Source organism: Acanthopagrus latus, chromosome 23 (assembly GCF_904848185.1).
Source record: "Acanthopagrus latus isolate v.2019 chromosome 23, fAcaLat1.1, whole genome shotgun sequence".
NCBI lineage: Eukaryota > Metazoa > Chordata > Actinopteri > Spariformes > Sparidae > Acanthopagrus > Acanthopagrus latus.
In genome coordinates, this window is record NC_051061.1 from 1029832 (window position 1) to 1045821 (window position 15990).

The 15990-nt window shown below is 40.9% G+C and overlaps 1 protein-coding gene across 1 annotated transcript; it reads right to left on the reverse strand.

Moving 5' to 3' along the window:
• Positions 1 to 6164: 6164 nt before the first annotated feature.
• Positions 6165 to 10684, reverse strand: LOC119014708 (ADP-ribosylation factor-like protein 4D). The gene is made up of 3 exons (XM_037090115.1): positions 10513 to 10684; positions 9117 to 9823; positions 6165 to 7177 (listed from the first exon to the last, which is right to left on the reverse strand). The coding sequence occupies exons 2-3, from the start codon at positions 9558 to 9560 to the stop codon at positions 7013 to 7015; spliced, it is 609 nt and encodes a 202-aa protein (XP_036946010.1). The 5' UTR covers positions 9561 to 9823; positions 10513 to 10684; the 3' UTR covers positions 6165 to 7012.
• Positions 10685 to 15990: the final 5306 nt, after the last annotated feature.

Below are 15990 nucleotides of genomic sequence, written 5' to 3' on the forward strand. Positions count from 1 at the left end.
GTGAGGCCTGCTGACATCTTTACCGGGGTAACTCAAGAGGGAGATGTAGCCTCAACCACAGATAATGGGAGACAGCTTTCCGCTGCTGAATGAGCCCTGACTTGTGCGTTGAACACAGTACTTGGAGCTGTCCACTTGTGATCTGATCACTCAGGACAAATGTTGATACCAGGTCTGAGGTTGATTGGAGGATCAGGAAGGCAAGTGAGGGGCCCCCCCAGGCAGTCCCAAGGAGCCCAGTCGGGAGCCCCAGCAAGAGACAGGCAATATGGCAGTGAAAGCCCCCCATTTTGTATTTTTTTTTATTTACTTTTTTATTTTAGTAGATTGTACCTTGGGCCACAGTGGAACCCACTGGGTAGATGCTGACCTGCTGCAAATCTGACCTGTGCCACTTCCTGGTTGGGGCAACTTCCAGACCCTTTGGAGGAGGTCTGCCTGCTGAGGGGTGGGTTGTTTTGTTTGTTTGAGAGGGTGTGAGGTAGGGCCAAACCACTCAGCCCCGCCCGCCCCCACCTAGGCCCTCCCCTGCCCCAAGAGAACCAAATCTAAGCTAAATCTTGTTCTTCCTTGTCTTGAGGGAAAGTGACAGATGTGACAGATGACAGGATGAAACTCATCAGTGTGAAAGAAAATGTCAGCAGCAATGTGGAGGAAAGAAGCAAGAAAGGTGCCAAATGAAGGCAACCAAAGCAAGAAGAAAGAAAAATGACCAACAGACACATGAGAAATGAAAGACAGTGACTCAAGCAATCGAGCCTGGGTAAATTGTAGTCGGCTCTTGCTGGCAAAAGACTTTTATCTTGCAGAGGGTTTTCCTGTTCTTTCTGCTGACTCACTAATCCTGTTACTTACTTATTGCTACAACAGCTGAGTCGCAGCAGGAGGGAGCATCCAATCAGGGTAATTGGATTGACTGAGCAGTAAGCGGGCATGGGAGGGTTAGAGAAGTCATTTAAAGACTATAGGGGGATGGGAACAATGTCTTTGGAATCCACTTCTGTGATCCAACATAGTAAAAATGAAAATTCCACACAACCATATGTTATCCGCTGCAGTGGTCGTGCCTAAAAAGACTTATGTAGTCTTTATGGTGGCAAAGGAAACAGTATTTAAAGGAGAATTGTGATTTATTAACAATTTTGGTCAAATCAGTCACCTCCGCTGTGAATATACTCACTAAAGTGACTGATGGGACCTTGACATGTTAATCTTGAAGTGAGTCTCGTTAGTCTGCTTACATGGCTGAAAACCAGTTATCAGTCACATATATTGTTAACATATTTTGGGGAGAAAATAGATTCAAAACGCTTCAATAATCGACACACAAGTTATACTTACTGTACACACCTTAAAAACAGATTGTGTATATATATTTATATTGTATAGTTATATTTTCTACTTTTTAAAATAGTTTATATTGTTAATTTGTTATATTTTCTATTCTTTAAATAGTTTATATTGTTAATTTGTTATATTTTCACTTAATAGTTATTTGATGCATGCACCAATATCACCACAACAAATTCCTCGTATGTGTAACATTGTACTTGGCAATAAAGCTTTTTCTGATTCTGATTTTTCTGATTCTGATTCTGATTCTTAGGTTGTTGTTTCAGAGCAATGATCTAAAAAAGTGGTTGTATTACACAACTTGCCCCATGGTGGGAGTAAAATCTGCATGGTGTGGTGTTAATTTAGCCCTCTTAGGAGTAAAAGCAGCTGCCATTAAACTCTGATGACACAAAATCAAAGGGCAAAGCTTAAGTAAAACCATATGTGTGTTTGTGCTTGTTAACCATTATACCATTTCAGTAAAGGTTAGACTGTACTCTTTGTATGTTAGCTACAGGGAGAGTGTCCAGATGTCTCAATGCTTTTGTGTACAACAAATGTGTGTGTGTGGCTTAAACTTAACATGAGTCAGTAATTAGGTATTTGTTACATCAACCTTTTGGGACTTGTAACAATGACACACAACATGTTCAGCATGCCCCAACATCACTGACACATTTTACTTCACAGCCATTTTGACTTTTTCACACAGTGGCTCAGATTCAGATCCACAGTCATGCTAAATTCATGACCATTATTTGTAGCTTCGACTGACTAAAATTAACATGTAATAATATCCAGAACATATCCATTTTAATTACGTTACAGTATTGATAACTTTACAGACATAATGAATTTACTTGGCGTGACATGATTCCTTTCTTCTGCTCTGCTTTGCTCAGCTCCTATGTGCTTTGGTCCAACATGAACTGAGTCATGTGGAATATACTTCATTCATTTCTGGTCAAATGACTACTTTGGTTTATGGTTGCCTGGATACAGGGAGTAGCTTATTTTACCCACTGGATTGACTTATGCCATTCTCCCCTACCTATTTGTACACTCCTGTCAGGAACATGTCACTCAGAATAGATGTGTGTCATTTTCTTTGGACAACAAAGGAGTGTGCCAGACAGCATGTTGTGTTACCAGCTATGATCCTTACGTAGCTAGAAACACAACATGCTGACCAAACAAGAAAGCTGGCATGTACAGTACTGGTCAGGCAGCTGGCAAGGTTCAGGTACTGACAAGGAAGCCACTATTGGTGTAACAGCAGTTTCTTTTGTATGTCTTGCACTTCAGTCTCTTTTTCAAACTAAGCACTATTTGAACGATGTTGGAGTGCTACTTGAGAAGATGAAACTATTAACAAGCAAATGTCCTCAACTTCGACACACATCATAGCATCACGCCTGACAAGGGGAAAAAAATAGCATGTCCGCCCTGGTGTTTTTTCCATCACATCGGAGCTGGAACAAATAAACATATTCAGCAACTTAACTGCAGAGTCATTTGATGCAGGAGTAAATAATAATTGTACCTGTTCACATTAAAGACAAAAGCCAGAAGGAGAGGCAGAAAGTAATTGGTCAGTTTACATTCTGTTATCCAGGATGATGTGTTAAATGACAGGATTTGCATAACTTTGGAGAGACAAGATGTCTCATGATTTACACTTTGAGACATTTTAGCAATGTAGTCCTTTACTCAACAATATTCAAGAACTATTAGCTGTTTTAACCACTGCTGAAGCTCCACTTGCCTGGTTGAAGCATTCATGCCCGACTGATGTGATAAAAGTTGCAACAGCAAGTGTGCATTGCCCACTGTCAGGCAGGGTCACATGTGTGAGTAGATGTCTTTTGGTCTGAGTATCAGTCAAGTGATGGAGGATAAACAAAGGGGGGGTTGGGCACCAGTGAAGAGAGTATCAGAGAACAGCCCAGACTAGTCATGCGGGTGGGGGCTGGGCTGGTAGAAGAGGGCTTTGACATTCTTGTGTGACTAATCCTCACTGGCTGAATTCCACAGGGTGACCATTATAACATTACAGCAGTGATAGCAAGGATGAGCAACTGATAGTTATCACACAAGCTCCATTGGCTGGGGGAGGGGGACAGAGTTTTAGCCTGACACCTTGAGCTAAAATTCACATGTTGGGAAATAAGCACAGTTTTGCAACATGGAAGACAGTGGTCTGTATGTGCAGAACTACCAAATGGTCAGTCCATCTCTAATCCTACATGCTCTTGGCAGGAGTTCATTTGCCTTGGTGTCCTGACCTAACATGGGGTTGACTGATGGTCTGAAGGGTCACAGGAGTTTTCTAAGATTGATATAAAATGAAAATAATGAAGTCATTAATTCAGTTATCACCTGTGTAGATTACAGAAGACCTCGAACTCAAAATTTTGTGTTAACACCTCTTGAAATGACACATTTTTTATTTTAATCAACACACTAGCAGAGTAGTCAACAGTTGCAGTTGAGCCAACAGAGAAAAACAGTAACTGTATAGTAACCCACTTGATTGTGTGTGTGTGTGTGTGTGTGTGTGTGTCTCTCTCTGTTTGTGTATATGTCTGTTTACACCTGTCTGTGTGTGCACAGTATGTGTGTTTGAAGTTTACCCTGCCCTCAACCTTGCTTTGATTCCTCCTTTAAATATTCATGAAAGGCTAAACCTCTCATCTTTGATTCTTGGGATTCTGCGCACAAATAACAGTTATTAACCATAAATTCACTCAATAGAACAGTGTAACTTAACTACAACAAAGAGTGCAGGGTTTTAATTTTTTCACACCTAACATTCATTATCAATGGAAACAATAGGGCTCAAACGCTCGGACTACTGACTGTAAATGTTTGCCATTCTGGATCTATATAACACTGACAACTAGTATCTAGAGGCAGAAGATGTACTCTATATTAACTTAAACTGATATCAACAAGTGTGTGCACAGTATTTTCATAACATAAAAGACACCTGAACCTAAAGAAAAGTTACAATGTTAAGAAATATATGTGTGTAATGTGTATATTAGTTTTAACTTGGTTTGCAGACACATGCATTGTGAATTTCCATTCTGGCAATTAGGTTATAGCTGTACAGAGGACTTTACTGTTTTTTCTTTATTTTTAATGCAATAATGCAATCATATGAATATGAGTGAGAACGTATACTTAAGTTGGTGTGTGGTGGGGTTGCAGTAAACAGAGTTTGAGTAACTTTTGTCACCTGATACCATTTTATGGCAGAGGAGTGTTGAGTGTGACACAGCACAGAAGGAAAGAAGGGAAATAATGGAGAGATGTGAGAAAAGAAAGACCTATTGATGAAACTCTAGCCTGAGGACTCTGACATGAAACCTGTTTGATGCCCATGTAGCAACAAATGCTGCTATGGAACACAGGCCTTCCTGTCTCGTTAAACAAATAAACAGATACTTATAAAATATAAAAATATAAAAATGCACTTTAATATCAGTTAATGAATCGCATTACGGGTGTATTGTGTTGTAGCAAAGCAACAAATACTCGAAACATACGTTTGTATGCACCTCAGATATGAAACCCTTTTACCAAATGCCTGATGGTTATCTCCCAACAGAGATGCCAAGGAAGCGAGATGACTCACTCGTTTGCTACTTCTATCATGAAATTTAGTGTGATTTTGTATTTTTTTCAGCCTTTTCTGTGATGGTGAATTGCAATATTTACCAGTCCATTTACCAGTGCAGCGCAACAGGCCCCATGCAACCATTATTGTGAAGCTCTGCAGTCTAATCATTTTCGTAGTTTATTGTTTTTGCTCTTTCCTTCAATATCGTAGCATTGATAAAAACTGTATAATTTAGCCACCAAGCATATCATTCATATTTTAAATCTTTGCCCTAAGAGAAGAATAATTAAAGGATCGAAACTTCCATTGAGCCAATGCCCCACAGTGTTACATGACAGGGAAGATGTTCCTTCCATTTTGAATTTGTTTTCCAGTCCAGAAAAGCACGAGTACAAGATCATTATTGAGCCACAGTGGGGCCATCGGGCTCCAAATATTTTGGAACAAGTTATATTTTGGGCTCTCTGCAGTTGGGCTGGGTAGGTTTAAACTGCGATTTGTCAGTCTATAGTATGTAGCTGGTAGCTTGTAGCAACTTGTCTGTCAATTCCAGCTTGTTAGAAACATTACTGTAAAGCTGACCCTGAAAATGGAACCCGTTCCTGTTTAAATCTTTGATGCTTTGCTATTCATTTATTTGGCCAAAGAATGGTGATTTCTTATATTCCTATCGGACTGTAGGTCAGAGGTATTTTTGTCTTTCTCTACTCTTTCACTTGTCAGTCTGGTTGAACCACCATATAGCCCTTTTCACTTTGGACAGAACATTGCTTTCGTGCATACCCTTCAAACTATTTAATCCCATATCTATTAGTAAAGAGGACTTTCCACAGCCTTTAAGTACAAAAGACCACTCAAAATTCAGACTTTAAACTTTTTCACGGTTGTGTGGGGTGCAGACCATTTTTTGAGGATTTTAGAGCCACGGGTCAGTGTTTTCTACTACTTATAATTTATTAATTTTTTTTACATTTTTTATATATTTTTTGTATTGCTTAATATACCTTTGTAACATATTTTTCACAGATGGATCAAGCTAGTAACATATGGGCTTGGAGATGAGAGCCTCAGACAGGGTAGGGTGAGTAGAGTGAGACGTGCATTGGGAGATGTTTGGTTTTGGTCTTTTCACAGGAATCGGCAGCAATAACAAAAACAATGGAGTGGTTCAAGAAATGTGTCTTGAGTGCCCAAGAAATAACGCTTAAGTTTCTCAATAATTTATTCATATGTTGACATTCTACAAAAAGATATACACAGTGTAAAAACAACTTCTTGTTTGAACTTAATATCCAACCGACCTTTTAGCCAACCCTGAAATATACCGAACTGAGACAAGCAAACAACGTTGGTGAGAGTGAAAAACAATCTAAACTTGCATGACTGGACTCAGCAGCCTCAGTGTGTAAGTCTGTAAATATCCTATCAGTGGCACATCTTCACACTGGGCAGTTACTAAACTAGAATATTCATAATAATCTTCTTTTGATCAACAAAAGTGTTGTCTTCACATTCTCAAGCAGGTATTTGGGTTAACATCATGCAACGTAACAATTTAGAGAAAAGTGTGACATTGTAACTTAGTGAAAAGAACAGCAACAATGCTTGGGCCAGGCCTGCAGGTTTCTGTTGGCACTACAGTTTATACAAGTAGTGGTACAAATATCCTTCAATATTGGAGTGATTGCATCTGTGAGCGTTCATCGTGTATTGCACAGGTTTCCCTCTGTCGTTCCCTCTGGACATGTATGATGTACGTCTCTGCTCCTTTGCGGGCGGGAGATGAGGAGAAGAATGAGTGCTCAAGGGCAGAAATGGTTCCCAAGGAAGCAGGTGTGCCATCATGTCTGAAAAGAAAGGTGGTATCATTTGGCACAGACTTCACAGCCACAGTCTGAACTTGGTTGCCGACACCCCAACTTGTCTGTCAGGCTTTTCTCTGGTTTCACCCACTGAAATTCTCTAAGTGTCAAAGACAAGTCTGCTGAGAGGGCCCTCTACAAGTAGTGGTTCAAAAAGTCTCCTCTATCTTCTGCAGCACTGCAGTCCTCCTCATCTCTTCTTTTTGCTGTGTCGGAGCATCTTCTTCCTCTTCAGGATCATCTCGTAGAGCTTCTCCAGGCCGGGCTGCAGGCCCTGACCATCCAGCGCCGAGCAGCCCTGTGTGTGGTGAAGTGTGGATGAGCTCATCTCATGCAGAGCCAGCACCTTCTCCACCTGAAACACACAGCACAAAACAGTCACCACCTGAGAACTTTGAGCCACAAATCACTGCAGAACAGCTCTTTTTTAATATTCCTGACTGGTTGTGAACTTTTGGCTAGAGTTGCTTTCATTACCAAGATGACAGAAACATTCTCAGGGGAGAAGACTTTACAAGTTCACAGCAGGATGAATATTTTACCAGTAACATTTCAAGCTCCTTATAGTTTGAAAAACTATGGTTTCTGAAGACAGATGATATTTTGATACAAAGCTGCTAAAAGCTACTGTTAGATAAAAGGGATAGTTCATGTTTTTGGAAGTGGGGTCATAAAAATTACATATCTATAGTCGGTCTGTTCCCTACCATAATCACTGATCAGCGCAGCCTCAGTTTGGAGAAGTAGAGACCCGCTCCAGCCCAGATGCTCATCTTTGTACTGCAGTGAATGGGGCCCAGAAAAAAAAGCTAAATTTAACCACCTAAAACAAGGCACACCAAGAAAAATCTGACAGTTAAGGTGTACCTTGTATATGGAAAATTAACATCGCTTAACATCGCCATCAGACCGTCCTTTGTTTTGGCACTACATTTTTGTCAACCGTAGGACCTCTGTATCCCTATGCAGCTGTGCTAATGCATAGGGATATGGAGGTTTGACGGTCTGTTAAGTTTCGTTTTCATCGAAAGTAAACCTGTCGTCCAGCAACTGGGCCTCGCACTGTATTTCGCCGCTTGCAGATCACCTGTTGCCCAGTTGCGCTGATGCGTAGGGATACGGAGGTTCTACAGTTGAGAAAATGTAGTGCCAAAAAAAGGGTGGTCTGACAGCGATATAAAGAGGTGTGAATTTTCTCTATACAACGTACACTTGAACTGTAATAGACTTTTTTAGGTGAGCCATGTTTTAGGTGGCTAAATTTCACTTTTTCTCTGGACCCCGTTCACTGCAGTACAAAGCTGAGCATCTGGGCTGGAGCGGCTCTCTACTTCTCCAAACTGAGGCTGCGCTGATCACAGTAGGGAACAGATTGACTACAGATATGTACTTTATATGACCCCACTTAGAAAAACACAAACTATCCTTTTAATAATTTTATACTTTCTACTTTTAAGAAAAACATCTGGTTAAGGCATAATCCATCAATTTATGCAAGTCTATATTTTAGACAGGGATGCTACCTACGGTTATTTTCATTTTCAGTTAATCTGTCCTTTTACTTTATGGATTCATTGATTAGTTGTTTATTCCATAAAATGTCAGAAGATGGTTAAATAATGTTTCCTAAGGCCCAAGGTGACATCCTCAAACGTCTTGTATTTTTGTTAGCAACCTTAAAGTAATGAGTTTACTGTCATAGGAAGAAATAAAGTGGAACATATTCACATTTAAGAAGCTGGCATCATCTTCGGTTTTTCTTCTTTAAAACAAATACTCAAGCCAATTAATAAATTATCAAAATAGTTGGCAACTAATCTATTAATCATTGCAACTTTAGTCTAAACTAGAGGGACAATGCAGACACCTTTATTAGGGATTTTAAAAAGTGCGATATTAACATATTGGCCAATACGTTTATACAAAGAAAATAAAAAACATTAACACAAATGTGTTTGCAATGATCCTTCAAATGTAGTTATCAATCACTTGTGATGAGTAATGGAGACAGGATATTTTTCAGTTTAACAGTAAACATATTGTCTAAAATGATGAAACATTTCACTTGGTATTCCGTAATGATAATCTACCTCAAGCATCTTTCCCCCAAATATTAACTTTCAGATTAAAGGAGCCAGAACCAGAAAACTTTGGCAGTTTTATATTATGATTAAAATCAATTAATCGGTTATCAAAATGTTGCAACTTTTTCTATCAGCAGATTCACTGTTTGCCTGAGAAATAATTTCAGCTGTATCACAGCACCAAGTCATCATTTATGTTACAATAATTACCTCTGAAGATGACATGGCTCCATCCAGATCCTGTTTGTTTGCCAGAACCAGCACGGGCACCCCTTGGTTTTCTGCTGACCGGGTGATCCGATTAAGTTCCACCTTGGCCTCCTCCATGCGCTCTGTCTCGGCAGCATCCACCACGAACACCAGGCCATCCGTCCTCCTGGTGTACGACTTCCAAAGGGGCCTCAGCTTCTCTTGACCGCCAACGTCCCACACCTGGAACGTGGTGGTGTTGGTTTTGGAGTTCCCCATAGGCACTTTAATCCGCTCCATGTTGAAGCCTTTAGTGGGGATTGTCTCAACAAACTCCCGCAGCTTGAGTCTGTAGAGGAGGGCGGTTTTCCCTGCGGAGTCCAAACCGATCACAACTACGTGCAAAGACTGGAAGCTAGGGAGGAATGGGGTGTTTGGGGCAATTTCTGTTAGCTGGTTCCCCATGTTTAGGTCCTGTGAAGTGGTATAATCCCTCTTAAATGATGTCCTTTGGCTGATACTTCTTTAAACTTCCTGAGGTGTCCTTGTCTCAATTGCCGTCTGTGTTGTTGGCAGCTACCAAGTGTGTGTCTGGAGAGGGCTCTGGAAGTGGCAGGCGGGACTGGGAGGGGTGGGTTTGGCTGGAGAGCAGTTCACACTCCTCACCTTCAAAGTTTAAAGCAGGAAGATGTGTAGGGGGCAGACCAGTGACTACAGTCACCGAGGACCTGAGGGAGGAATGGAGAGGGGGAGGAAAGCATGATTCAGCTGTTTTAACAAGGGCACTAGACTGCCCTAATGAGACTAGCTGAGAATTATTAGTGCTGCTCCAAAACAGTCTCACCATCAAACAGGACCAAAGCTATGAGCTTTCACCCAGAAAGACACTGAGATAAAATACAGGGGGTGCAGGTTTAACCACTCTTTAAAAAATGTTTCACACTTAATGTGATTGTATCAGGTTAATGCTCAAAGTGTAACGTTGTGTAGGTTAAATAGCGTTTGTTGTAAACTACCAGTAAGCTTTTGTCCTGCGGTGAATGTCAGCCGTGGCTCTTGCACACAAGTCATTGTCAGCCGCTGCAGTGATTCTGTTTCTAGCTGTATCCTGACCCACGACTGGAATAAAGACATGGACTCAAAGAGAGCGCAACCAGAGCCCCCGGCAGCGCTCAACAACCAGCCGGGGCTCCCTCGGGGATTCATGGCTAACTAGTAAAGCTGGTTTCCAAAACTGGGTCACCCGTGTTGGACTCGGTTAAACCTCAAGGTAAAAATGTTAAGAAGAAGAGGGGACTTTGTACAAAAAACAGCCCTTCAGTTCTTGAGTTAAAACTGAGCGAGAAGTCCGGAGTCTTCGTGCAAAGCTAGACGGCACACGGGTTATTCAGACCTTAAAATAGTTCAAATGTCTCACCTGGCAGCGCCTCCGAGCTCCTCAGAATACTCAACATGGTCCCAGCGCTTTTTCTTAAAAGCCAAATAATCCCAACAGATGTTTTTCTTTATACGGCAGCGTACTGTACTGTGCGGTGCTAGCGTCCCGAGTGTCCGACGAACTGGCAGGGGGAGGGAGAGGTAGCGCCCGTAAACACACTGCCAACCCCCCACTGCTGTGACGTCAGCAACGGGGGTGGAGACACGGAGTGAAACCGGAGGAGAAACAATGTGGTGGGACTGTGTCCCGCTGCCATGGCAAGCCGTTTTATCATTTACTCGAACCACACTCCTATCTTTAATTACATTTTAGATAGCCATAATAGCATTTCTCCTGGTCAAAACTGTATTCTCACTAGTCAGAATGGTAATTAAATATATCCGCAATAGCATTCTTGTTAGTAGAAATTGTATTTCAAGATATCTACAACTTTGATTGTACTAGTCAAAACTAAGTTTAAGATATATTTACATTCTTAACATTTTAACATTTGATAGCTAGACTGGATATGTATTGCAGATATCTGTAATTCAGTTCTTCCCAGTCAAAAAGAAAATTTCAGATATCCACAATGACATTCTTCCTGTCCACAATTGTTATTTCAGATATCCACAATTCTTCCTAGGACAAATGACGTCACTTTTGCCATTCATATGTATTTGGCTTTCAATTTCAGATATCCACAATTAAAGTCTGGATACCTAGAAAGAACATTCTGGATATCTGCAATAGAATTCTTATTAGGAATAACTCCCATTTCAGATCTCTTCAACCCAGTTGTTAATAGTCATAATTTTCATTTCAGATAGCCAAAATGAAAAACCATTCCAGATATCCAGAATGTAATTTTTAATATCCAAAAATACATTGTGACTAGTAAAAATGTCATTACGGATAGCCACAATTCACATTCAATATAACATTCTGGATATCTGGAATGAAAATTGTCGATAGGAAGAAAATAGGAAAAAAAAAACCCAAAAAACAAACATGATATTGAATTTGATCAGCTGCAAAACTAGAAATAGTATAACAATACCTTATTAACCTACACAGGAAAAAATAGCATCATGACATTTAACTTAGCTTTGTGCACAATGTATTTTTCATTCTCATTATTCTTAGGCCGCTGAAGTATTAAAGGGGCACTATGTAGTTTTTTTGAGGAGAAATTCAAACTCTGAATTTAAAAATGTGCAATATTAATGAGGTGATAATACAAACTCAAAAATATTGTTTTTTTTTCCATCAGTAAATAAACCAGCTGTTCCCAGAGGAAACAACTGACACTAGAAACAAACATGGGCCATTAAAGAAAAACAAAGGTCTGTTTTGTGTGTTTTTGTCTGTTTTTTCATTTTATTTGACCAAAAATCCCCCTTTCTCTGCTCTGTCCACTTTTTCTTTCATCCCGACCTTAATGCAGGCATGCCCAGGCAATGCATTTATCAGACAGCCACCCACCATCACACTGTTGTAGTGCAGTGTTCACACAGAAACTGTGTCGTCATGGATAAATCTCCCAAATCAAGGAAGAATCACCATGGCCATGCTCAAACATGACACCGACCTGCTTCCAGGAAGTACGATCGTCAGCTCAACTGTGAAAAATACTTTGCTTTTTTTTTTTAATCAGAATTTGTACCCACTGAATTAGGTGTCAGTTAATTATTGATTATTGTTGTTTTGCAAGCAAATGTTATGAGACATTGTTGCATGTTGTTTCAGGAGTGGGCATACTGAGTAATCCTGCTTGATGCAATAGCGCCCCCTGTACTCCAGTTTCAGGAATGAACATGCAGTCCAAAACCAAAGCTGACATTTATGCACTTTCCCAATTACAGTGGGGTATTTCATTTTGGGGGTTATGTCTGACCTCTGAGGAAGTGAGTTCTATTTGAAATGAACTGAATTGAATGGAATTGTTTGCTTTGTTTACAGCCATATGACTTTTAGTATAATATTTTGTTATTTACATTTACATTTAGGGCATTTATCAGATGATTTTGTCCAAAGAGACTTCCAATAAGTACATTTGTCACAAGGGAGAAGTCACAACATATCACTGTTGATAAAGTAAAAAAAGAAGAGATAGAAACTGTTATATAAAAATATATTTCTTTTTATGTTATATTCATGTCATTTCCTGTTTTTCTTAGTAGCTTTAGTTAACCAACCTAGATTTCTCCCTTGGGTAGCTTTATCAAGTGGTATCCTGAAAATTGTTGCTTTTAAAGAAGCTTCTGAAGAAGTGGCATCTTTTCCATGGCAGCTCACAGAGCCAGCAGGTCATAATGGGTCAGTGTGAGGCAGCGATGACATAATGGGTCTGCTGTATTAATTTGAATGATAATGGTCTCACAGTGCTTTCCTTGTTATCCGACACTCGTTATAACAACGTGGGTGTGTGCAAATGTGTGTGCCAAAGCAGTGATGACCTATTGGCTGACTGGAGCCAGGCTAACTGACTGCTTGTACAGGAGGAAGGATGACATGAAACACTGATAGAGGACGTAAAAAAAGTAATCATGGCAGACAAAATTGTAATTTATTATTATTTTAACTGTGGAAATTCAGCAGCTAGAAATGTCCTGATGTGAATGAAATGATGCTGCAATAAGCTTCAGATGTGTGTGTGTGTGTGTGTGTGTGTGTGTGTGTGTGTGTGTGTGTGTGTGTGTGTGTGTGTGTGTGTGTGTGTGTGTGTGCAGCAGTGTCCAGTGTGTGAGGAAAGATATGAGCACACAGACAACCACACACACACACACACACACACACACACACAGGAGCTGAAATGAAAAACTGTGTTTTGGACAGTGGTGACTGTCACCATCATCTCACACCCAGTACTTCAGTGCCAGCACTGAAACTGAAATAACTAAGTAAGTATCAGTATCAATTATTTACAGTTGGTTTCAATTGCTTGGTCAGAGTCCACAGGATTATATTTTTCAGCCAAGGTAGTGAAACATATAGTTTTGGTATTGTTACCTAAACTTGTATTACAATCAAAATATATTCATACTACCAGATGTAAAAGCCCATTTCTCAAAAATGTATATCATACTTTTGGATTATAACTGCTCAGTACTATAAAAAGTCACACTTTAGATTGTGTTACTTTAAATATTACATTAGTAAAAATGGAAGTTACCCAAACAAATCATAATTAAGTAAAAGTCTTAAAAGTATCTAATACTTAAGTTTAAGATGATCTGATTATGTGATTATCAGACTCAGTGTTTTTAAATTTGATTCCTGACTAAATACATTAAATTAAAAATGCACTCCTCTGGTTCTAATTCAATAGAGTAAATAGTACTTGAGTAAAGTACCTCAAAATTGTACCTTGGTAGAATGAAAACGTGTGCTTAGTTACATTCCATCACTGTAAACTTTCATGCATCAGAGCTTTTTAAAATGATTTTATATACTTCTGGATAGCTTGCAGACTCAAGTTCTCAAGTATTGTACAATGTGCAAAGTACCTCAAATTGTATGAAGTACTTGGTAAATGGACTCAGCTACATTCCACAGCTACACCAAATGTAGGACAAGAGGTCAGCCTCCTCATCTGTCCTGTCCTTATCCAGAAGTGGCAAATTACCAAAACTGATCACAGAGCAGTCAACCATACAGACCACCGATCCTCATCATACAGGGAGCACACAGAGTTGCAGTGCACTCTATCGTCTGCAGGAAGAATGGCTGACTTGATGGATGATCAAACCCAACCAACCACAGTCTAATGTGTACTCATGCTGCCTCCTCTGCTTTGTGTATGAAAATACAGCCATTTCCATGTTGGCATGTTCCTTACATCTGTTGCCTTTTTATCCACATTTATTTGCATTGTGGATACAGTTTCTTTATGTGAATTTATGCCCCTTTAAATGTTAAAGGGGACATTATGCAAAACCCACTTTTTCCTTGCTTTACTGTGTATAATTGCATATCCGGAGTGCCTCCCGACCCCTTAAGAGGACCTCTATGTCAATGTTTTGTAAACAGGCGGAGTCAGGAAATGTGTCTCTAAAAGAGTCATTTGGATTTCACCCGCACACTTACGTAACAGTGCGGGTGATTTGAATGTTCCCGCCCTCACGCTGGATATCTCCTCCCATATTACTCCGGCTACCTGAAGGAGAATCCGCCATTTTCTCGCTTCACTTGTATGGGACAGCCTGACCGCAACCATGTGCAACCCGAAAGCCAAGCACTCCTGCTCTGTCGTCGGATGCACGGACACACATGTTTCCCTACATCGCCTCCCTACCAAAGAGGATATCAGAGCGAAGTGGCTAAATTTTATTTTTCAGGGAAATGTCCCAGCTTCACTGAGCAAAAGCGTTGTTGTCTGTGCCAATCACTTCACACCGGACTGTTTCAGCAACCAGGGTCAGTATCAGGCTGGACTGGCAACGAGACTGTTCCTCAAAGATGGATCAATACCCACTATCCGTGTCAACGCCACAGAAGAAGAAACTAAGTATTTTTAAAAACAGTGTTGTTTGTGTTACTTTGGCTGTTTTGCACATGAGCTAACGCTAACGGGTGATGTAAATATGAAGCTGAGCTAACGTTACAACAGTGGGCTTACTGGTCTTAGGATTCACGGTAATGTTAATGTTGCCTAACCTTAATTTGTTATATCAGCACTCATGACAGTGAACTGAGAAATTGAATTGGGATATTGAAATTTGATCGCTTCTAACCGGCCGGTGAACCACTAAAATGTCGTCCGCGGATGACGAGCTAGCTATCGCTGCTTGGCCGTGAACAGCGCTAGCTGGCCATCGTCATGTTCACGGCCGAGCAGTGCTAGCTAGCTCATCGTCCGCGGACAACTTCTCAGTTGCTACAGTTACTGTTCCGTCATGAACACGCATGGGAAACCGTCTCCGCCACATGCTCACAGCCGATCAGACGGTGTAAAATTGTCTTAGTTGTCCGCGGACGACGAGCTAGCTAGCGCTGCTCGGTCGTGAACAGCGCTAGCTAGCTCATCGTCTGCAGACAACTTCTCAGTTACTACAGCTACTGTTCCGACATGAACACGCATGGGAAACCGTCTCTTCCACATGCTCACAGCCGATCAGACGGTGTAAAATTGTCTCAGTTGTCCGCGGGCGACGAGCTAGCTAGCGCTGCTCGGCCGTGAACAGTGCTAGCTAGCTAGCCATTGTCATGTTCACGGCCGAACAGCGCTAGCTAGCTCATCGTCTGCGGACAACTTCTCAGTTACTACAGCTACTGTTCTGACATGAACACGCATGGGAAACCGTCTCCTCCACATGCTCACAGCCGATCAGACGGTGTGAAATTGTCTCAGTTGTCCGTGGACGACAAGCTAGCTAGCGCTGCTCAGCCGTGAACAGCGCTAGCTAGCCATCGTCATGTTCACGGCCGAGCAGCGCTAGCTAGCTCATAGTCCGCGGACAACATTTTAGTTTCTAC